General features: G+C 53.3%; 11 protein-coding genes across 11 annotated transcripts; 3 read left to right on the top strand and 8 right to left on the bottom strand.

Annotated features, from left to right (window-relative positions):
• Positions 1-489: 489 nt before the first annotated feature.
• EJ05DRAFT_175800 (uncharacterized protein) lies at positions 490-997 on the bottom strand. The gene has a single exon (XM_033739547.1). It carries the CDS (start codon positions 880-882, stop codon positions 556-558), a length of 327 nt encoding a protein of 108 aa, XP_033603985.1. The 5' UTR covers positions 883-997; the 3' UTR covers positions 490-555.
• EJ05DRAFT_175801 (14-3-3 protein) lies at positions 998-2,811 on the bottom strand. Its single transcript, XM_033739548.1, has one exon. It carries the CDS (start codon positions 2,634-2,636, stop codon positions 1,113-1,115), a length of 1,524 nt encoding a protein of 507 aa, XP_033603984.1. The 5' UTR covers positions 2,637-2,811; the 3' UTR covers positions 998-1,112.
• Positions 2,812-3,046: 235 nt separating this feature from the next.
• On the top strand, positions 3,047-3,861 carry EJ05DRAFT_482405 (uncharacterized protein; the record flags this gene model as incomplete). Its single annotated transcript, XM_033745165.1, has 3 exons — positions 3,047-3,110; positions 3,157-3,266; positions 3,532-3,861. The coding sequence occupies 3 exons, from the start codon at positions 3,047-3,049 to the stop codon at positions 3,859-3,861; spliced, it is 504 nt and encodes a 167-aa protein (XP_033603983.1).
• A 2,972-nt stretch (positions 3,862-6,833) lies between these two features.
• On the top strand, positions 6,834-7,208 carry EJ05DRAFT_482403 (uncharacterized protein; the record flags this gene model as incomplete). The annotated part of the gene is made up of 1 exon (XM_033745164.1): positions 6,834-7,208. The coding sequence occupies one exon, from the start codon at positions 6,834-6,836 to the stop codon at positions 7,206-7,208; it is 375 nt and encodes a 124-aa protein (XP_033603982.1).
• Positions 7,209-7,914: 706 nt separating this feature from the next.
• Positions 7,915-9,109, bottom strand: EJ05DRAFT_472512 (HpcH/HpaI aldolase/citrate lyase family protein). Its single transcript, XM_033743199.1, has 5 exons — positions 8,947-9,109; positions 8,799-8,886; positions 8,644-8,736; positions 8,472-8,594; positions 7,915-8,409 (listed from the first exon to the last, which is right to left on the bottom strand). The coding sequence occupies exons 1-5, from the start codon at positions 9,010-9,012 to the stop codon at positions 7,955-7,957; spliced, it is 825 nt and encodes a 274-aa protein (XP_033603981.1). The 5' UTR covers positions 9,013-9,109; the 3' UTR covers positions 7,915-7,954.
• A 220-nt stretch (positions 9,110-9,329) lies between these two features.
• On the bottom strand, positions 9,330-9,704 carry EJ05DRAFT_496439 (glutaredoxin 2; the record flags this gene model as incomplete). The annotated part of the gene is made up of 2 exons (XM_033746393.1): positions 9,330-9,452; positions 9,507-9,704. The coding sequence occupies 2 exons, from the start codon at positions 9,702-9,704 to the stop codon at positions 9,330-9,332; spliced, it is 321 nt and encodes a 106-aa protein (XP_033603980.1).
• Positions 9,705-10,000: 296 nt separating this feature from the next.
• EJ05DRAFT_460391 (chord-domain-containing protein) lies at positions 10,001-11,087 on the top strand (the record flags this gene model as incomplete). Its single annotated transcript, XM_033742611.1, has 2 exons — positions 10,001-10,109; positions 10,203-11,087. The coding sequence occupies 2 exons, from the start codon at positions 10,001-10,003 to the stop codon at positions 11,051-11,053; spliced, it is 960 nt and encodes a 319-aa protein (XP_033603979.1). The 3' UTR covers positions 11,054-11,087.
• Positions 11,088-11,353: 266 nt separating this feature from the next.
• Positions 11,354-13,531, bottom strand: EJ05DRAFT_174709 (adenosylhomocysteinase). The gene is made up of 3 exons (XM_033739545.1): positions 12,940-13,531; positions 12,763-12,889; positions 11,354-12,710 (listed from the first exon to the last, which is right to left on the bottom strand). The coding sequence occupies exons 1-3, from the start codon at positions 13,109-13,111 to the stop codon at positions 11,555-11,557; spliced, it is 1,455 nt and encodes a 484-aa protein (XP_033603978.1). The 5' UTR covers positions 13,112-13,531; the 3' UTR covers positions 11,354-11,554.
• A 617-nt stretch (positions 13,532-14,148) lies between these two features.
• EJ05DRAFT_496436 (uncharacterized protein) lies at positions 14,149-16,281 on the bottom strand (the record flags this gene model as incomplete). Its single annotated transcript, XM_033746392.1, has 7 exons — positions 14,149-14,169; positions 14,222-14,489; positions 14,541-14,908; positions 15,038-15,176; positions 15,227-15,260; positions 15,324-15,880; positions 16,214-16,281. 7 exons carry the CDS (start codon positions 16,279-16,281, stop codon positions 14,149-14,151), a joined length of 1,455 nt encoding a protein of 484 aa, XP_033603977.1.
• A 113-nt stretch (positions 16,282-16,394) lies between these two features.
• On the bottom strand, positions 16,395-18,803 carry EJ05DRAFT_491366 (putative translation initiation regulator; the record flags this gene model as incomplete). Its single annotated transcript, XM_033745973.1, has 4 exons — positions 16,395-17,302; positions 17,350-17,523; positions 17,575-17,959; positions 18,009-18,803. 4 exons carry the CDS (start codon positions 18,801-18,803, stop codon positions 16,395-16,397), a joined length of 2,262 nt encoding a protein of 753 aa, XP_033603976.1.
• On the bottom strand, positions 18,749-19,330 carry EJ05DRAFT_472507 (uncharacterized protein). Its single transcript, XM_033743198.1, has 2 exons — positions 18,863-19,330; positions 18,749-18,814 (listed from the first exon to the last, which is right to left on the bottom strand). Exon 1 carries the CDS (start codon positions 19,265-19,267, stop codon positions 19,052-19,054), a length of 216 nt encoding a protein of 71 aa, XP_033603975.1. The 5' UTR covers positions 19,268-19,330; the 3' UTR covers positions 18,749-18,814; positions 18,863-19,051.
• Between the last annotated feature and the right edge of the window lie 967 nt (positions 19,331-20,297).

Here is a 20,297-nt window from a genome sequence, read left to right as displayed (position 1 = left end):
CAACTAACACCACCCACCCCCCAGCAACAACATGAAAGTCGTCGCCATCGACGACAACTGGCTCTCCCGCCAAGCCCACCCCCCCGGCACCCCCATCGACCCAACCCTAATCTTCTACCGGCCCGAATACGTCCTCCAAAACTACGAAACCACAGCAACATACTGGATCAAACAAGCCGGGCCCGCCAACAAAAACAACCCCATCCCCCGCGACGGGCCCTACGAAATCCCCCTCGCAAACATCTGGAAGCGCTCCTGGGCCAGCCTGGGCCACCCGGCCCTCGACGACGCGCCCGCACCCCAGGACATAACTGCCGATCCGGACGCCGCGGCTTTCATCAACAGTCTTACTGCCTCCATTACCTTTCTCCAGAAGCCGTATGCGCAGGGCGTGGCGCGCGGGCTCTGGGACGTCGGGGATAATCATTCGCTAGGGGGGATTCCGCTGCAGGAGGGGACGCCGGCGACGCTGCGGCGGGAGCGATTTTATGGCAAGGTTACGCGGCTGATTCTGGCGTGGGGCGTGGAGATTGAGATTCAGTTGCCCGAGGACTTTCATGTTAGTCGGGTGGGGAAGGGGGTGTTGTCGGAGATGGATTTGCCGTTGCCGATGGTCAAGGGTGGGAGTACGAGGGTTGTGCAGCGGTTTGGTGGGGATGGGTTTCCGGTTCTGGTGGGTGCTGTGGCGGATATTTTGTGAGTTGGTGATTTGGGGGTAGTGGCTGGGGTTTGGATTGGGATTTTAGACGGGGCGTGTGTAGCAGATATCGACGGAGATGGGTAGAGTGTCGTGCTACGGGTCGAGCATTCAATATCGAGAGCCCGCCCTGCCTGGTCCTTGCTTCTCGTATGACAGTAAACTTTCAAGCCGGGAATCAACATCGTAATACTGATTACTCGTACTTGCCCGTCCCCTATGATATCGTTAGTAGGAGGGCACAGGAACAGTAACACAAGAAAAGACAGTCGCCATTTACACGTCTCATTCGCTGTGGATATATCTAGACTCGAAATCACTAATTACAACACGACCGCTCCCTCAATTCTTCGAAACCAATGTACACACATAACACGCGTGGTAGTATACTAGTATACATCATATACAGCTCGTCTCACCGCCCAACAACCCGCCCCCCGCCGCGTCCAAGGGCAACAGGACCACCACCAACATGCCGTCGCTCTGCAGCCTGCGGACTGGCATCAACGCGTGTATCTACTGCATAGCGAGGCACAGAGTGCGTAGTCACCCTGCCTACGTTGACAGCACCTGCACGAGGTGTGTTTTCGGCACTAGCATGTCCGCCACCACCACCACTTTTCTGTGGCCGCCGGTTGTGTGGCGTGTGGGGTGATTGGGCATCTTTTGCGGTGCTGGGTCGACGGGCCGGGTGCGCTGGAGACGAGTCTTTGGCGTTGGCGGCGCTGTTAGGTCTGCGAGTGGGAGGACAGGCATCGCGGCCTTGAGATGTGTCGGGGGTCGGAGAGAGAGGAGTGTCAAATGAGACGTTGCGGTCGCGATCGCGTGGGTGTGCGCCCGATCCTGAGTTGCGCCGTCGCTCGGTGCTTGGTGGTGCCGCGGGCGGAGACGGGCGTGGGTGGGCCTGGCGTGGTGTTTTGGGGCTCGTCTTTGGTGTTGCGTGAGGCTCCGTGGGAGACACACTGGGAGGCACGGCGGGGGTCGGAGATGTGGCGGTGCCAGGTCTCGGGGTGCCCTCCCAGCTGCGGCGCTTCATCATGCGGCCGAGGGTGGCGACGAGCTCGGCGGCGCTGCGGAAGTCGTCGTCGTCCATGCTCTCCGGGGCGCGGTAGACGTCTTTGATCGCGGCGCGGGCCATGGTGCGGGCACCGTCGTGGTCATGCAGACAGTCCCAGAGAAAGGCGGCGTGTTCGAGGGCGACGGAGAGTCGCAGGGGGTGCGAGCCGGGAAGGCTGGCTTGCGCGTAGGCCGAGGCGGATATGAAGTAGGACGATGTGAGGGGAAGCCAATTCATGACCGGGAGTAGAAACGCAGACGGCTGTGGGATGCGGACAGGTGAGAGGCCCGGCGGAGGAGCGAGGCCAGGGGGTGTCTGGCGGTCGAGTCTCGTCGTGGTCGCGTGGTAGGGATTGGTGACGAAGCTGGTTTCTGACGTGATCGAGTCAATGGGCTCACGGAGGCCACCACCTCGTGTCTTTGTTGGAGATGTCGCGGGCTTGCTGCCCCGTTTCGCTGCTCCGGTGCGCGGGGAGGATTTGGGCGAGGCGGTGGAAAGCTTGTAGTATGGATTTCCGGCCTGGGACACGGGAGGCTGGTTGTGGAAGAGGCAGAAGATGTGGTGGTATGAGGCTCGCAGCTTCACGGCCAGCACTCTGACCTCGGCATCAAAGTGGCCGTCCATGACATCTGGGAGGATGTAGGTGTCGAGCAGCTCCAAGCCTTCCCGACTCATCCAGATGATGTGCCGGTATAGTGACAGCGACTTTGTGTCGCGCGAAGTGTCGAGCTTGCGCAGTTTCCTGGCGCGATAGAGTTTGCGAGCGAGCAAGACGGAGTTGCCGAGGATCTTGTAGAAGGCGGCAGATGCAAGGGCATTATCAGGGGCAGTTCGCACAGCAGCAGCAGCCAGGAATTTCTGGTCCACATCCGAAGAGGCCATGGCAGGTCACAATCTAACCCATCAATTAGCATTCTCTCTCACGGGGGAGTCCATCTTGTTGATATAAAGATGGTCCCCCCAGATGCGGCATGATGATATTGGGGGCTGGGGAATTGGAACCAAAACATTGGGTGTCATCGTGCAAGGGCAGCGGAACCAAACAAGGTGAGTTCTCACCAGGCGAGTGGGCTCGATGAGGCAGGGCAGTCGTCGAATGAAGTGTTAGCGTGTCGTGGTGGTGCAACAGCCGTCGTAATGAGGCTGGAAGCGCTGACGTCCGTAATGGTCGAATGCTGAGCACCAATGGGTTCGGAAGTGGAGTGAGATGAAAAAATGGCCGTGCACACGCTTCAGTCGTAATACGTCAATGGTCGTTTGAAGATCGTGGCTGCGTGAATACGTATTTCGATATGAGCAATGTCGTAGATCGTGGCCGCGTGAATACGTATTTCGATATGAGCAATGTCGTAAGGCGTAAGAGACCAAAGAAAACAGAAGTCCTTAGTGAATGAGTGAATAGATGAATCCAGGTGGTGCGATACAGTACAAGCCTCCGAGTGCGTCTCAATTGAGATATACAAGCAGCCTCCGAGTAGTGAGCGAGTGAATAGGGTGTTGATAGTGCGATTAGTAAGTGGAAACTGCAAATCGACGATTATGTTAGCCTCCGAATCTGCGCAAGCATACGACACAGTACGAGACATCAACACAACAGGTGGATAAGAAGACTGAGCGGGGGGGGGGTTTACCTATTGCCAAAAGACCAAAAGATGCCTTCTCATTCGCCGTATAGAGAGTCGGCGGCCAACCAATCGGGATGCTCGAGGACAAAGCAATCAAAATTACTTGTACAAGCCAAACTTGCAAAAGTGTTTGTATTAGAATATAGCTCTAGGTATTCTCTTCCGGCCAATCCAAGAGGGGCTTGATACGTCACTTCAGACTTTCTTGTTGTCGTCAGGCCGTGAGTTGTCACAACGAGGTGGTGGCGTCTGGGCAGAGCGGAGAGCTCTGTTTGGGATTAGTGACGGCAATTGCAGAGCGCCTCTTGCGCCAACACATAGCGACTTTGCTGGCAGAGCGAGCCAGAAGACTCAATTATGAGAGGAGTAGAATGGCTCGAGGAAGTGGGCAGATGGCAGATGTTAAAAAGGGCTTGGATGTTGCAGGCGGTGTGAAGGAGGCCCCTGCACGTGCGGACGGCTTGCGAAGGTCAGAATGCTGATATCGATTAGCGTTGAGCGCCAAGTGTGGCCGAGAAGCGGACGGACAGGGAGAGCGGATTTGTATCTTGCGAATAAAGACAAGATGCAGGATGCGCAGCGTGAGGCTGGTCGTGTATCGACTCGCGCGCAGACAGACAGATATGCGCTTTGTTGGGGTGAAAGTTGGAGATGAATGGGACTAACCGACAGACTGAGCCGAGGGGTTCCAGTGGTGGTGAGGCCTGGGCGACAACGACGACGACACCACGGCTGTAACATGCAACGGCGACAACGAAGAGTCAAACAACAAAAAAGTGAAAAAAGAAGATGGCTGGGGACGGGGTAGAGGGCAGTGATATTATTTGCATTGCAGGGGGGACGAACAGCGACGTCGACCTGCGTCAACTGCAACGTGTCAAACCATGGTCGCTAAGCACGATGCAGACGTGTTGATGCAGCCCACACACGTCCTGCATATGGATGGCCGGATGGCTGGATGGATGATGGATGGGTGGGTGGATGGATGGATAGTGGACGGATGGCAGACGACCTCTTCTGCGGCCGCTACGTCGCTGTCAAGCCTCCACACATCCATCACGTTGATGGTGAGCAATCAATCCAGATCTGGCCTGGATGAATCATGAGTGTGTGTGTGTGTGTCTGCCAGCTGGCACAAATTGTGGCGTCGGTGGGTGGGTGACCATAATAACCATGTAATTACGCATAAACAGCAATACCTAAGAGTAAGATGATAGGGATAATAGTGTATAAGCAAAGTAGGCAATAGGACATATATGGGAAAAGTCCCGCTGTTCCGGCCGCTGCGAACGATCGGAAGGACGACGGATACGATGATGGTGATGATATTCCCCGAGAAGTTTAAGTTATGTATTATTTATCAGAACACAACAGCCATTACACCCGACGCCTGCTCGACCGACGACGACAAGAACCAAGAAAGTGAGTGCTGCGCGACAATGACAGCCATGTACAGTCCCCATAGCGGTCCCTTTCGAGAACATGAGACACGGGATATGAGACATGAGTTGTTATACATGCCACTATTGTCTGGTTGTTCTGAAGACAATGAAGACGGAGACGAGGCTTTATTTACTCCGCTGTCACGTGCCCAGAGTCAGAACTGGCGGTGTAGTCTGTGTCTGATTGGTCCATGTCACAGATGTCATCTCCTCTAACCGGAAGTGGCAGTAGCGTCCATTAATCCCTCCACCGACAGCAACAACACTTGCACTAATCTTGCACTAATCCGTACTAATCCGCATTAATCAACAAATCAAGCATTTTCTCTCATGGGCATTGGGGGGCAGGAGCGATGGAGTGCAGTACGTAGTAATAAAAATAGTAAGAATAGTAACAACAACATCAATCAACAACAATGCGCTCGCTGGTGCTGGCCCACCAGACCAGAATCATTCATTTCACTTTCTATTTTTACTCTCTGCCACGTTCATTCGACTGGAAGATGGATGCCATTTCTTCCATTCTGCCTGTTCCGGTAATGCGCGGGAATTGCGTCTTGCTGGCCCTTGACCGTCGCTGTCACCATCTCCATCTCGTCCCCATCCTCATCCCCATCGTTGTCCCCCAATCCTTCTCCCCCCATTTCCATCAGTCCATCAGTCCATCCGCGTCCATATCTGAGACGCGGCGGCACGACGAGCCACAAGATACCTAGGTATTGTCAGCATCCGTGGTACGCTGGCCCGATTCGGGCAATCCGACCTCCCCGCAAGCTCATGTTTGCTGCCAACGCACGCACGGCCGTCCTGTCCTTTTCCCTCTCTCTTTCTCTCTGTCTGTCATTCACTCCCTGCCTACCCTGCTTCCAGAACTCTTCCACGACCCCGGGCGCTTCCTGCAGGTCATCGTGGAATCGCAATCGAATCGTCGTCTTCGTTACCTGTTCAGCCTTAAGCCTTGTCGTGTCGTCTGGAGTCTGCAGCAATTACCTACATAGAACTACCCGTCAACGTCGTCCAGCTCCACTTCCTCTTTGTTACACTCAACTCGCAGCGCTCTAATTATCAAACATGCACTTTGTCCTGTTATTGTCCATCTTCTTCATCTCCCTTTCGTCCTTCGTCCCCCAATCCCATTGTCGCCGACCTTGCCCACTGCCCACTTCCCACTCCCCCTTCTCCGTCTGATGAAACATGTGCCGGGATGCGTGGTTCACGCAGAGTGGGCATACATACCCTCAAGCTTTGACGATCCCGGCCCGCCAATAGACTGCGGCAGAGCTGACGTCTGGAATGAAGATGTATGGACACTCCCGTTTTGTGCTTCAATATTTTTCCACATCGACTGGTTTTTTTTTGGGCTCTTCACACACAGACGGGGGGCCTGCATCGTGCCGAAATCTCTTTATATTGCCCTTGATCCCTGTAGCGTGTTCCTGTTTTGATGATCGCTCTCACAGAGACACACAGAAACATACACACATACAAACGCCGCTCTCACACAAACTCCTCAAATTGCGCTGCTTGTTTCTCCCTGACTGGGCGCTTGTCAGTCTGTTGTCCTCCGCCCGGGCCGTCCGTCCGTTCCTGTCAAACTTTCCATGGGGTGCGTTGTGGTGGTGGTAATAATAATAAAAATAACAATCATGGCCCTGTCTGTTACCCTGGCCGTGCCATCCCTCTAGAGGCCAAGTCTGTCGTTGGTTACTATATCCGGATACATATATATCCATTCGTTCGCTTGCCCGCTTGCTGCTTGCCTGCTTGCTGCTTTTAGCCTCATTCTGGCGGACAAACATACGTCTTGTCGGCGACCTCACGTCTTGGACCCCGTCGGTCATATAATATCTCCTCGCAGACTGTCTGTCGTTCTGGCCATACACCGCGTTACTATCCTTCAATCAAGTCTATAATACGACTACAACCACACTACAACCACGTCTATATTACACCTCCAACCGCGACTCCAACCCCCTTTCCGCCTCAACACCCTCCCACCTTCAAGACAAAAAATGTGCAAATTCTACCTCTACCGCCACCCCTGCGCCCACACAACCAGCACCTTCGCCCAATACTGCCCCGCCGCAGCCCACACGCAAACCCCCTGCGCCACGCCCTCGAGCAAGGAAGTCTGGCTGCAGTTCCGCGTCGACGACAACTGTCCTGCGTGCTACGACAAGGACACCCCCGCGGAGCCAGCTGGCTTCATGGCCGGCGGAGGAGGAGGAGCAGGGGGAGGGGTGGACAGTACGCGGGCGGTGGCGGCGAGGTATGCGGCGCAGATGCAGATGCAGATGCAGATGCAGATGCAGAGGGGTGGTGGAGCAGTGGGAGTGGCTGCTGGGAGGGTTGTGGGGAAGAGGGTTGTTGGGGTGAGGAGGTCGTGAGGGACTTGTTACTGTCTGCCTAGCTGGGGAGGCTGTGAGGAATAAGAGAGGGAAGGAAGGATAGAGGGATGGCTCTTGCCTTGTTCTTCTTGTTGTCTTTGTTCCTTCCGGTCTTGGACGGTTGAGGCACCACCCATCTGACGTCGAGTCGACCTCACCTACTCCCTCGTCTAAGGAGATACCCTCACTGGCACACCGTGGACTACTCACTCACACTTATCTACATACCTACTCCGGACGACCACACACCGACACTACACTACCATGGACTCACCCACTACCCCTGACGCCTCCACGAATTCCCTATCCCGCAAAGAGAGAGAGAGAGAGAGAGAGAGAGAGAAAGAGAACATATTATACCCCCTCCCCCTCGCTTCCAAGCCTGTCAACAACCCCCAACTCTCTTTTTTTTCTAATATCGCTCTGTCTTAACACCTCTTCACGCCTTTAATGACTTTGTTTTCCTTTTTTTGGTTGGTTTAATGGCGAACATGTTATCATAGACTTTGGGTTTTGTTTTTTGGATGATGTTTGTCTTGGATGCTATAGAGATAGATATAGATATAGAGGTAGAGGTAGAGGTTGAACGAATTGGGTATGGAGGTTATTTGCATAGATGTACAGTATAGGTATAGACATTGGAGACATGGATGGTATGGATGTATATTATGACAGACAGCAGGTCTACAACTTCTACCACACACGTGTATCATTGACCATCTTGCAGCAGCCCAGACTTCCCCCCCCTAACCCCCATACGGCCCCTTTGGCTTTTCACCCTCGTCCGCATCCGCACCACCCCTCGCCACCCTCAGCGTCTGCTCAAAGTACGCCGGAAGCGCCATCATATCCGCCGCCACGCTAATCATATGGAAGCCCCTGTCCGCAAACTCACGCGCCTGCTGCCCACTCGTACAGTAGATCCCCGTCCGTTTACCCGCCTTGCCTGCCGCCACATGGATGCGTTGAATGGCATCCGTGAGCTCCACATGCATCTCGCCTGCCGTCAGGATCGGCCGCCCGATGTTGTTCCCCAGGTCAAACGGCCCAATCAGGAGGACGTCGACGCCCGGGATGGCGGCAATGGTCTCGACGCTCTCGAGGGCCTCGCGGGTCTCGATCTGCACGATTGTGACGAGGGCGTCGTTGGCTTGCGTGAGGTAGTCGGTGATGGAGATGTTGCCGAAGTTCTGCATCGGGACTGTCTGAGGTTTCAGAAGGTGTGTGATTCGGGGGTTGGTAGTTTATAGTAGGGAGACTGACAGGGTGATCCAAACCCACGCGTGCCCACGGGTGGGAACTTGGCTGACTGAACGAGCCGCTCGGCGTCGGCGGGCGTGTATATCAGCGGCACAACGATGCCGTGTGCGCCGGCATCGAGAGCACCTGAAGACATTTAGTTGGGGGGACAAGAGACCCGATATGGATGACTTGCGTTTGACCATCCATGGCTCGTTGGCGGGTATGCGAACAATGGGACTGACGCCACATGCAGCGATTGCCGCGGCCGCTTCGTGCATTTCGTGATCTGCAGAACGAATGGATCAGGGGGGTCATATTCATGATAGTATCAAGTCCACGTGTCTGTACCTGCGATACGGCCATGCTCGCAGTCAATGGTGATCCAGTCGAGCCCACTGCGCGCCATTGCCCGCGAGTGATTAGTGCCCGGAAGCATCTACGGCTTGTATTAGTTTCTGGTCCTGCAGGTGGTGTTGGTCATTCCATCTATACTGACCTGCCATCCCCCGAAACTGGGTTTTCCACCCTTTAACGCTTTCTGGATCCGACTGAAGCTCTGCATTGTGGGATGGTATTGGGCTCTCGAGCAACTGAGGAAACTATAGAATCATGTGAGAGACAGGCTTAAGTACTTCGTGTCGTCTGGAGCAGCAGGGCGTTTATAAGAACGTGGGGGTGCCAAACAGCTACAGCTGCCCCTCATCGTCCTCAAAGGCCGATCCGATGCCATTGCCGGCCTGGTAGTGACGCGATTGGCAGCTCGAGCAGAACAGTGGGCCCTTGGATGTTTACGGGTGCTGTGATTCTTGTCGGTCCGGAAGTGATATGGCAGAATTTGACCACTGGCAGTACAATAGTGAGGAGGGAGATGCAAACAGTCTACTGAGCTTCCACAACATCCATGACCTTTTCGACTTCAGCTTCCTTGAAGCGGTGCATAAGCTTCTGTGCAGCGTTCACAGGCGTTTCCGCAACAGTCCCCTCTGCCTTCATGATGTGCATCTGGAGAGGGATAAGCTATCATGAACATCACCATCCCATAGATCATCCCCTTACCACCGGCGTGTCAAACTCGTACACGGCCTTCCATTTCTCTGCTCCCGGCTTCAAGATCTCAATCTCTTGATACTCGAATGGTCTCTTGTCCCAGAGACGCGACAGGACTGACTTTGCATCGTCGCAGAGAGAGCAATTGGGTCTCGTGAAGAGAGTAATACGACATGCATGCTGAAGCAGTCTAAACGTTGGCTTCATTCTGGCTGGACTGCACTATTATTGAAGGCGTTTCTACCCCGGACTGACTGACTGTCTCAAATGGTCGTGGTCGTTCTGTACGTTCACGTGTCAGACCCATGGATCCGCCCGTCCACACCGCCTTCACGTCAGCGGCAGAATGTCTTCTTCGCGATTCTCGGGAATTCTGGAGCGTCACAACCCCTCAATTCCTGGCGATGGATGCATGATTGTATCCTTTTTTCCTCTCACTAATCAATCAATCTCCCTCTCTGCTCTCCTCTCCATCACAGTACTCTCTTCCTCTTAGCACAATCATGTCCGCAAAGAAGTGCGTCCACAAGGGCTGCGGCAAGGTCTTCTCTCAAGACACCGACCCGTGTGTTTACCATCCCGGCCCACCCATCTTCCACGAGGGCCAGAAAGGTATGTCCGTGTAAACACATATACATATACACATCCTCTTCACCCGTCTAATCGCTCCACCTCTCAAACCTCACAACTGATTCCCCCATCCAGGCTGGAAGTGCTGCAAGCCTCGCGTCCTCACCTTTGACGAATTCCTCGACATCCCGCCCTGCACCACCGGCACCCACTCCACCGTCGACGACACACCAGCCCCAGCCCCAAAGCCCGTATCTACAGACCCTCCCCCTCCTACCCGCAAACCAGTCGCCCCGGCTCGCACACCACAACCACCAACACAATCACAATCACAACAACCACAGCACGCACAACAACCCGCCGCGACCCCAGCGCCCCCAGACCCCGACCCCGAAACCTCAGACGACACCGACACCCTCCCCATCCCCGCAAGCGCAACCTGCCGACGCAAAGCCTGCGGCACCCAATACACCGGCACACGCGCCACCGACACCGCCTGCACACACCACCCGGGCTCCCCCATCTTCCACGAAGGCAGCAAAGGCTGGACATGCTGCAAGCGACGCGTGCTCGAGTTTGACGAGTTCATGCGCATCGCCGGCTGCGTCACGAAGCCGCGACACCTCTACGTTGGCTCCGGGCGGGCAAAGCCCGAGACGCTGCAGACCGTGCGCACAGACTACTACCAGACTGCCACCACCGTTATTGCCAGTCTCTATCTCAAGAAGATTGACAAGGAGAGGAGTCGGATTGAGTTCAGGGGCCCCGAGACGATTTCGTTGGATCTGAAGACCGGGGAGAATAAGGCGTACAAGGCCGACTTTCCGCTGTTTGGCCCCGTTGATGTGGAGAAGAGTAGTTGGCGGGTCGGCGTGGCCAAGTTGGAATTCACTTTAGTTAAAGCGGATGGCAGGAGTTGGGCTACCCTGAGGTCGGACGAGAAGGCCTCGGGCATCTTCCAGGTGGGCAAGGCCGGGAATGCCTGAGCTGGGCAAAAAACATGGTGGTGTGCTCGTCGCGTAGCGGACAAACATAGTCTTTTTTTCTTGTACTGAGCTGAGGTGAGGCGAGGTTGGGGGGATGCATGAAACGGTGTTATGTTCGACGGCTTGTCATGGGAAAAAGTCTATAGACAATACGTTACCTTACGCAAGTACGGAGTTTAACCAAAATGTAATGTTGAAAATGGCCTCTTGGCCTCTTTTTTACTTTCTACAGATTCTATACCCCGCAACATGCCTGTAAGCCTGTAGTGGGCTATTATCTCTCTCATTCTCTCTCCTAACAGTATATATCATCATCCTCATCATCATCATCCCGGCTGGTTGAAATGCCGTTAGATGACCAACGCCGATGCTCCTCCCATATCTTAACCATATTTTGTCTTGAACTTATCCCACCAGATCCGTCTCCCGTCGTCCCAGGCCCCGAATGCCGTTGAAGACAAATGCCGCTTTTTGGTATCATCCGCTTGTCCGCGTGTTGAATCAGTTCGTACATGACAAAGGAAATAGACGCTCGTAAATGCTTACTTTAGTATCGGTAGCTGCCATCATGTTAGCAAGACGTCTGCTAATCTGGATGAGGGGGAAAAAAGTCACGTACATGTCGCTCTTGTAAGGCCCCTCGACTGGTAGACCAAGGTACTCGGCCTGCTTCTCCGACAGCTTCGAGAGCTTGGCGTTGACGTGGTCAAGGTGCAAGAAAGCGACCTGCTCGTCGAGAATCTTGGGAAGGACGTAGACGCCCACGTCAAGCTTGCCGGTCTTGCCAAACTCAATGTACTTGTTGCCAAACTCCTCATCCGACGCCTTGAATAGAAGGATCTGGGCGAGGACCTGGTTGGTGAAGGAGCATGACATGACAAAGGAAGAGTGGCCAGTAGCGCATCCCAGGTTCACGAGACGGCCCTCAGCCAACAGGATGATGTGGTTGCCATTTGGCATGAGGTAGCGGTCCACCTGGGGCTTGATGTTCTGCACGCTCTTGGCGTTGGCCTTGAGCCACGCAACATCAATCTCAATGTCAAAGTGGCCAATGTTGCAAACAATGGCATCGTTCTTCATGACGCTAAAGTGCTCACCAGTCAGGATATCACGGCAGCCGGTGGTGGTAACGAAAATCTGGCCAATTGGCGCAGCGTCCTCCATGGTCATGACTTGGTAACCCGAGACGGCGGCCTGCAGAGCGTTAATGGGATCAATCTCCGTGACGATGACACGGGCACCGAAGCCGTGGAGAGCCTGAGCGCAACCCTTGCCAACATCGCCGAAACCGGCAACGACAGCGACCTTACCGGCGACCATAACATCGGTAGCACGCTTGATACCATCGATGAGGGACTCACGGCAGCCGTACAGGTTGTCGAACTTGGACTTCGTCACGGAGTCGTTGACATTGACAGCCGGAACAAGGAGACCCTTGCCCTTGAGCATGCGGTACAAGTGGTGCACACCAGTCGTCGTCTCTTCGGACACACCGTAGCAGTCCTTGAGCATCTCGGGGTACTTCTTGTGCACAAGAGCGGTCAAGTCACCACCGTCGTCAAGGATGAGGTTGAGCTTCTTATCATCCTTGAAGGCAGTCAATTGCTGCTCGAGGCACCACTCGTACTCTTCCTCGGTCTCGCCCTTCCATGCGAACCTGTGTCAAGAATCAGTGTGCCGTAGGAAAGAGAGGTCTACGAATAACGTACACTGGGACACCGGAGGCTGCAATCGCAGCAGCAGCGTGATCTTGTGTGGAGAAGATGTTGCAGCTGGTCCAGGTGAGCTCGGCACCGAGGGCCTTGAGGGTCTCGATGAGCACGGCGGTTTGGATGGCTGTGATGCGTTAGAAACCACGATGACGACAGCAGATGGTGTTTACGAACTCATGTGAAGACAGCCAGCTATCCTGGCACCCTTCAATGGCTGGTCGGCGGCGTACTTCTCACGAGTAGCCATCAGACCTGGCATCTCATTCTCTGCGAGGTCGATCTCACGGCGACCAAACGCCGCCAGACTGAGGTCAGCGACCTTGAACTTGTGTGCGGGGGCAGCCATTGTGAATTGAGACAAGGGACAGGAGTGACGATTTCTAAATGCAAGAGTTGAGGGAGGAGGGTGAATTCAGAGGATGTGAGAAGAGATTTAAGGTGGTTTGGAGAAAAGAGAAAAAGTATTTTGCTGGGAGCGAAGTGGATAATGAGGGGAGGGAGGGAGAGACGAGGGGCAGTTTTCAGTCCAATGGCGGCGCCGTATTCGGGCACCGAAAACTGCGGATCCATTGATTTTGCTCCGGTACACAGGCACAGGTTTCCGACTACAAATGGATGCGTGTCCCTAGCAACGCCGACTACAGACCAATTGCAGAGCTGTTGCCATGGTCAAATGCTGAAATAGACCTTTGATTTTCCTGTCATTTGTTTAGCATACGTTGTTTGTTATCTCACTCTCGCTCACACCGCTGTCTCCCAGTGGAGTTTTAAGTGTCATAGGGCGGGGAGCTTGACATTCAGAGTACATCCGCCTGTCTTACATGCCGGACTTCCGATGCTCGCTCGTGGCTATGATTGGAAGTGCATTGCGAGTCGGACTATAGCTAGGTAGGAACGTGGTGCCAGCTCACCGGCTCTCAGAGTCTTGTCGAGGCTCAACAACAGCGGGTAGCCTACTGTAGCCTATCCATGTAGCTGATGTTGGTTCCGGCCATCAACGTACTCGAGCATCTCGGCACGGCACTTGATCCACCGGCGATGGCTTGTATCCGAAAAGATTGCATGGGATTTGGAAGTGGTCTGCGACATCATCATCGACTCAAGGAAACTGGGTATTATTGATTTAGTTCTCGGGTGTATTATGTACGATGCGGTCCGCTCATTGTTCCCTTGGAATGCTTGATCTTCAAACCGTACGCCTGGCTACTGTACTGTAAATGAAATGCATGCTGAATGCGAAGGGCCGAAACCAGTCAAGGCTTGTTCTTTTCCTCTTCTTGCTCAAAGCAATAGTCAACCTTAGCAGCATCTCTGTGAAAGATGCTGTACAGCCTCTGCCACGCTTTGTGGCATGATGTAAAATATCGCGAGTCCCTCGGCATCTTAACGAAGTCCAATGACGCTCTAAGCAACATTAGAGAGGTATTAATAACTTGTTGAAGGGTCGCCAACGTACCATTTCTAAAGTCCATACGCGTCGGATCCATAACTTTAGCTTACCTTGAACGCCGTCGACATTTTCGAGCTCGACACCTTCCCACCAGCACCTACGAGCTGGCTTGCGCCAGAAGAGGAGAAGCTTTTGAGCCATACCGACGACGTTACTATTCTGGAGCTCGTTGCCTTTGATATCAGTGCGAAGCCTAGCCAATGCGATACTGCAGATGACCGCTTTATTTGGTTCTCCCGCACGATGGCCCCAGCTATCATCGTGATTAAAGCCACTGGAAACATATATCAATCTCGAGACTTTGCTACCACTGCAAGGCACTTACCCTGCTGTCAGCATCTCAATCAGATGTTGCTCGGTGGTCCCCGGCTCTTCACTTTTGCGCAGCCCTGAGAAGATACCATCTTGCTGTTGCAAAGCTCGACCAGCAGCTCGCTTTACCGCAATCATCTCAGTCGGATCGATGTCGGGTCGCGGCGGAATCGCATAAAAGTCCAAGTCCTCCCTAAGAACGATTATGCCAGCACGATCCTGTAGCATGTCACGCGCGGATCCATGCATAGGCTCGATGGGCACCGCCTCGGTGGGATGATCTGGTCCGGTAACGGCCGATGGGGATGGAGGAGAGGCGGGAATTGTTTGTGCAACGTGCCGGAAAAATTCGAGCATGTACTGGAGAGAATTCGGGTCATACTGGGAAAGATAACTCATGTCAGATAGATATAATAAAGGGTTACGAAGTTGGCATATAATCCATTGAACAGAACGTTTGGTACAGCGAAATGACACTTGTAAAATGGGACTTGACTCAGCGGTACTGACATCGACTGGATAGACGTCGCCTTCGTGGTTATAAGAGTTCATCTGGCCATCTGGAAGGAGGCCATTTGGAAACAGCGAGAGCAGAACGAACTCTGGCAAGGTGAGCAGCTCATCTCTTGAGAGAGTAAACTTGGTGCCGCTGTCGCACATGTCAGATGTCTGAGTTACCATGCGCGCTCGCGAACTTACCGGAGATCTAGGGTAATGTTCTCGTCGGATGCTCCTAAGCACGGTGGCATATTAGCATTTACTAGCATCTACTGTTCGAGAACGAAGAATGCGATACCTCCTAGTGTATTGATCGGTGGTCCACCGCCTTGCGACACTTGCGTTATAAGGCTCTGAGGGCCTCCAGCGGTCGCCATTACGTAGGTGAATGAGTCAAGCGGACTCGACCCTTCGCTATATGGAGGAGGGGGTTCACCGTCGTCGAGCTCTTTATTGCTAGAGCCTTCTTTCTCTTTTGTATCTCGCGGTAGGGCTGCCTTTGTTTCCGCAAGTACAGATGTCGCTGCGGAAGACGATGGTTCGTGCGTATGCGTAGGCGCAACCGCGGCGAAAGCTGGAAGAGTCTCGCAGGTAACGTCTGGCGATGTGTCTTTGTAGTGTTCCCCGTTGGAAGGTGTGAATGGAAAGTAAAGGGACGAGAAGGGCGGAGGATCAGGCGAGTCTGCCGTGTTGCTTCGCGTGTCGGAGACGGTCCGAAAGAGCGGACTGGAGTCGGTCTGGCCTCTGCCACGATACAGGCGTTCGTCTAATTGAGAAACTAAAGGAGTGACAGTATCGGACGAACCGTTGGCTTCTCGTGATCGCGACAAGGTGACGGCTTTGACGAGATCAACGCTGGGATAGGACGGGAGTCGAATTAGGGCTCAGCCGGGCCGAACAGAGAGCTTATCAATGTAGCGCCTGGAGCATGGGCTAAGATGAGGAAGAGTTGTTTGCTCGAATCGCTAATAAGTTAGTCGTGGTAAGACGTGCCAGTAAATCGATCGAGGACGTGTTGGAGTTGAGGTTGAAGCGATTCTGGGGAACAACCAAATATTGGGCCCTGTACTGGATGGACTAATACTGGCTGCTCGTCCAGGTCCAGTCCTGGTAGGCGCAGCTAGCCACCACAGACCTGGCTTAGCACGCGCGAAATCGCCCCACGCACTTTTACTACAGCACACACACGATCGATCAGGGACTATTACCACAATACAAATGTCGTAGGTTGCGTGTTTTGGCTGCTCGACGGTCATTGTAATAGGTGGACTACCTGGACGGTTTGTTTACCGGAGCTCTATACATCTAATACATAGGGCGGGCGTGGGTGTAGACTTAACATCGCCAGCCATTCATTTCAACCAGACCTCTAGTGAGCTGCCACAACACCAGCCTCGTTTGCCTGTGCTGTAATCCTTTTCTTGTAATCACTGACTGTTCCATCAAAATGCTCGATTGTGCCATTGTCACACACCCACAGACTCGTGCAAACATTCTGTAGCATTGTGACATCGTGACTGACCATGAGCACACCACCCTGGAATTGCTGCAGCGCAGTCGATAGGGCGTCCATAGCCTCAATGTCCAAGTGATTGGACGGCTCGTCAAGTACCAGAACATGCGGATTCTGCAAGGATAAACAAGCGAATGCGACACGTGACTTTTGACCTCCCGACAACAATCCCATCTTCTGCAAGCCAGTCATACCTGTGATGCCAAAGGCACCGAGATGGCGACGGTACTCTTCTTCGGTCCTTCCAGAGTAGGTCTTCGCCATGAACCCAACAGCACTGTCATTCATATCTAGAGCGTCGACATGATGTTGCGCAAAGAATCCCAGGCGGAGTCGGGGATTTTGAGATATAAGTCCAGATGTTGGTTGCAACGCTCCAGTAAGCAGCTTCAACGCCGTTGTCTTACCGGCACCATTGGGCCCGACAATGCCGATTCGAGAATCAAGTTGGACGTCCAAGTCGACATTCTTGAGCAAAGTCTTGCCAGGCTCGTAGCCAAAAGTGACGTCGGTCATCTGTATGATGGGAGGCGACATCTTCTCAACCTCGGGGAACTTGAAGTGAACAGTATATTCACTCTCAGGGGCTTCGAGAACCGGCATTTTCTCCAGCTTCTTGATACGTGACTGCGCCTCTGACGACTTGGCTGCATTGTAACGGAACTTGTCGATGAAGTCTTGCAGATGTTTTCGCTGGACCATCTGGTTCTCGTACTCTCGCTTTGCTGTCTTCCTTCTCTCCTCCTTCGTAGCATAGAAGGAATCTGCACGGCATTAGCGGTATAAGAGGCAGCTTCGATGTGCAACTCACCAAAGTTTGCGCCTTTATAGTAGTCAAGACGCTCCGAGTGTTGATGGATGATATCCATAGCTACCTCGTTGAGGAAAGCCCGGTCGTGAGACACTACCAGGACAGTACTCGGGTATGTCTGTAGGTAATTGGCCAGGAAAGTGATAGAAGGCACGTCCAACATGTTGGAAGGTTCTAAATGGATGTCAGTCTCAGCCTAGGCAGTGTGCGAAGCGCATTGCTTACCATCAAGAAGTAGAAGATCAGGTTCACAGAAGAGGGCTCGGGCCAGGGCCAATCTCATCCGCCATCCTCCTGAGAAAGTCTTGGTAGCAAATTGCTGTCTCTCTGGCGAGAAACCAAGACCAGCGAGAATACTTGCCGCTCTAGACTCTGCCTTATCAGACTCCATTTCGGACAATTTGCCATGAATGTCAGAGAGGGTCTGGTCAAGTCCTTCGCGTTGCTTGTCTAGTCGAGCTGCATCCGTGGATGTATCTGCCAACGACGAACGCTCTGATTCGATAGCGTTCAGTTCCTTGGTGATCTTCTCCTGCTCCTTTAGCAAATGCTTTCGCCAGACATCGGCGTCCAGCACTGCTTGAAGAGCCGGGGTATCATCTCCAGTAATCTTCGGCATATTAGCATGTTTACCAGATTGTTCACGTGCAATAACGTACCTCCTGCTCTACGTGTAGAATTGAAATATGAGTTGGAATAGCCACTTCTCGTCGACTCAAAGCCCTCAACAGAGTACTTTTACCAATACCGTTCTGACCGACCAGACCGTATCTGCGGCCGTACGCCAAGGTAAGGTTCGTGTCAGTCAAGATTCGCAAACCACCTATGGCCACGTCGATGGCTTCGACCTTAATGTCCTTGCTCTTGGAGGCGTTCTCGTTGCCTAGCTGCAAAGGATTGACGGCCATGTAAAAGTCCTCATAGGACTGGGTCTCATCAGGGATGTCAAGCAATCTTGACGCTTCATATTCAACATTCTTCATGACTTTTCGAGCCTGCTTTGCAGCAATCTTGCGCTCAGCCTTCTCTAGCTTCTTGCGATCGACGCGAGATTCGACCTTGCGGGCATTGGCAGATTCCAAGTCTACATTGCCTCCAGCCAAACCTAGGGTGGAGGACATGCCCCGCTGGGCACCTACATTGATAGCTTGATCCAGCCTTCTCGTCGTTGGAGCCATTTGGCGGTTTCCATTATTGGCGCCATTTGCAGTGCTCAGTCGGGAGACAAACTTGTCGACAAGATTCTGGATGATTGACTGATTCTTGTCAGACAAGTCCCCGGATGCAGAGACTAATAGTGCGGTGATGGAGGCAGCAGCCTCGGACAGGGGTGTCGGGGCATTTGGGTCGGCATCGGCAGAGAAAGAGTTTGAGGCATGAGTAAGATATCCAATGGAGTAGTCGGTCAAGATAGGGTCGATGTTTGGAATGTGGGCGCGGATTTCGGCCTCCATGGTGAGTGATGCTTGATTGAAATGAGCAAGCAACCAAGCAACTAAGCAACTAACACAACTCAAACTGGCAATCGGCACAAAGTCGCAGGGTTGGCGAGAAGGCTGCGGCACGGATTTGGAGAATGGTAAGGCTAACAAGATGATTCGTGACGTTTTTGGCAGAGTGATTAATTAGCGTTGTGGTTGAGTTTTGCCTACCGATTCATATTGTGAGGGGAGAGGGAGGGGCAAAAGGAAGCGCAAGCCACCTAACTAACTGGTGAACCACCAACCACAACAACCATACCACAGTAGAGCAAAACTTGCCCAAGCGCAACAGCACAGTAGCGGTCAGAGCCCCGGTCTGGTGGTTGCGCTTCTAGAATCTCGTCATCTGCACCAATCGGAGAAACAAGTTGCCCGCATCCATATATCCCAAGGATGATCCTGATGTTGAGACGCGATCGAGGATACGAGACGGACATGGCACAAGAAAGGGGCCAACCGACACGCTGGCAAGCAAGCAAGCAAGCAAATGAACAAGCAAACAACTACATATCACACACACACAGCTCGTCTACTCCCTAACAAGATAACACGACGGAGCAGAGACGGCTGGTATCGGGCAATTCTCTAGTCGCGGGCAATCACAGATGCATCACACTCTGCACACGCATTCCCACATCAACTGTGGGGTCAACGGAAAGGTAAAGGCATCCATTGCTATTATTACCCTTGGCTTGCACCGTGCATCATATGGCCCTGACCACCGGGCAGAAGGGTACTAAATACGACTACGGTATGTCTGGTAAATTGGAACGAGACGCTGGTGAGCGGCGTGACGAAGGCGAGAGAGACAAGCAGCAGCAGCAGCAGCGCAGATGGGACCGCATGCAGATGAAGGAAGTCATGGAATGGTGGTTCACACACTTCACAGGGCGACAAAAAACCTGGCTGGAAGCAGAAAAAACAAAAAGGTCTCACAGGGATTTGGGATGGGTCCATGAAGGTGTTCAAGCTCCAGCTTTCCAAGTCGCAACGACGGCTAACATTCCAGGACCCACTGACTGGCGTCTTGTGTGGCTTGAGAGGAGGGATGGTGATTGATCATTGATGAGAGAAGATGGGCTTCGGGTGGTTGATATGTCGCTGTCGCTGTCCCTGTCCCTGTTTCCAAAACAGCTGTCAATCCGCAATGAAGCGTTTGCGCGCGCGCTTCCATCTCTCTGCAGATGCTTGATAGCCGCGAGGGTCAAGGTATTACAGTACATACAGTCGACTGGATGAGATGAAATGACGAACCGAAGAACCAGGCCCTGGCCGCCCTACCCAAACTTGGTGACCTCCCCGGTCCCTTATTAATCGACCGACCTACCAACCAACCATTCCTCCATCCATCCAACCATCCAACCCATGTACAGCTGTCAGCCGCAAGTGCAATCTACTAATACTGCAAAGAACTGCAGGGCAGGCGTCTTGTCACGGCATTCGCTTACCCTGTAGTGGCAGAACTTG

This window comes from Pseudovirgaria hyperparasitica (genome assembly GCF_010093815.1).
Source record: "Pseudovirgaria hyperparasitica strain CBS 121739 unplaced genomic scaffold EJ05scaffold_2, whole genome shotgun sequence".
Taxonomy (NCBI): domain Eukaryota; kingdom Fungi; phylum Ascomycota; class Dothideomycetes; order Acrospermales; family Acrospermaceae; genus Pseudovirgaria; species Pseudovirgaria hyperparasitica.
This window is presented reverse-complemented; position numbering and strand designations above follow the sequence as displayed.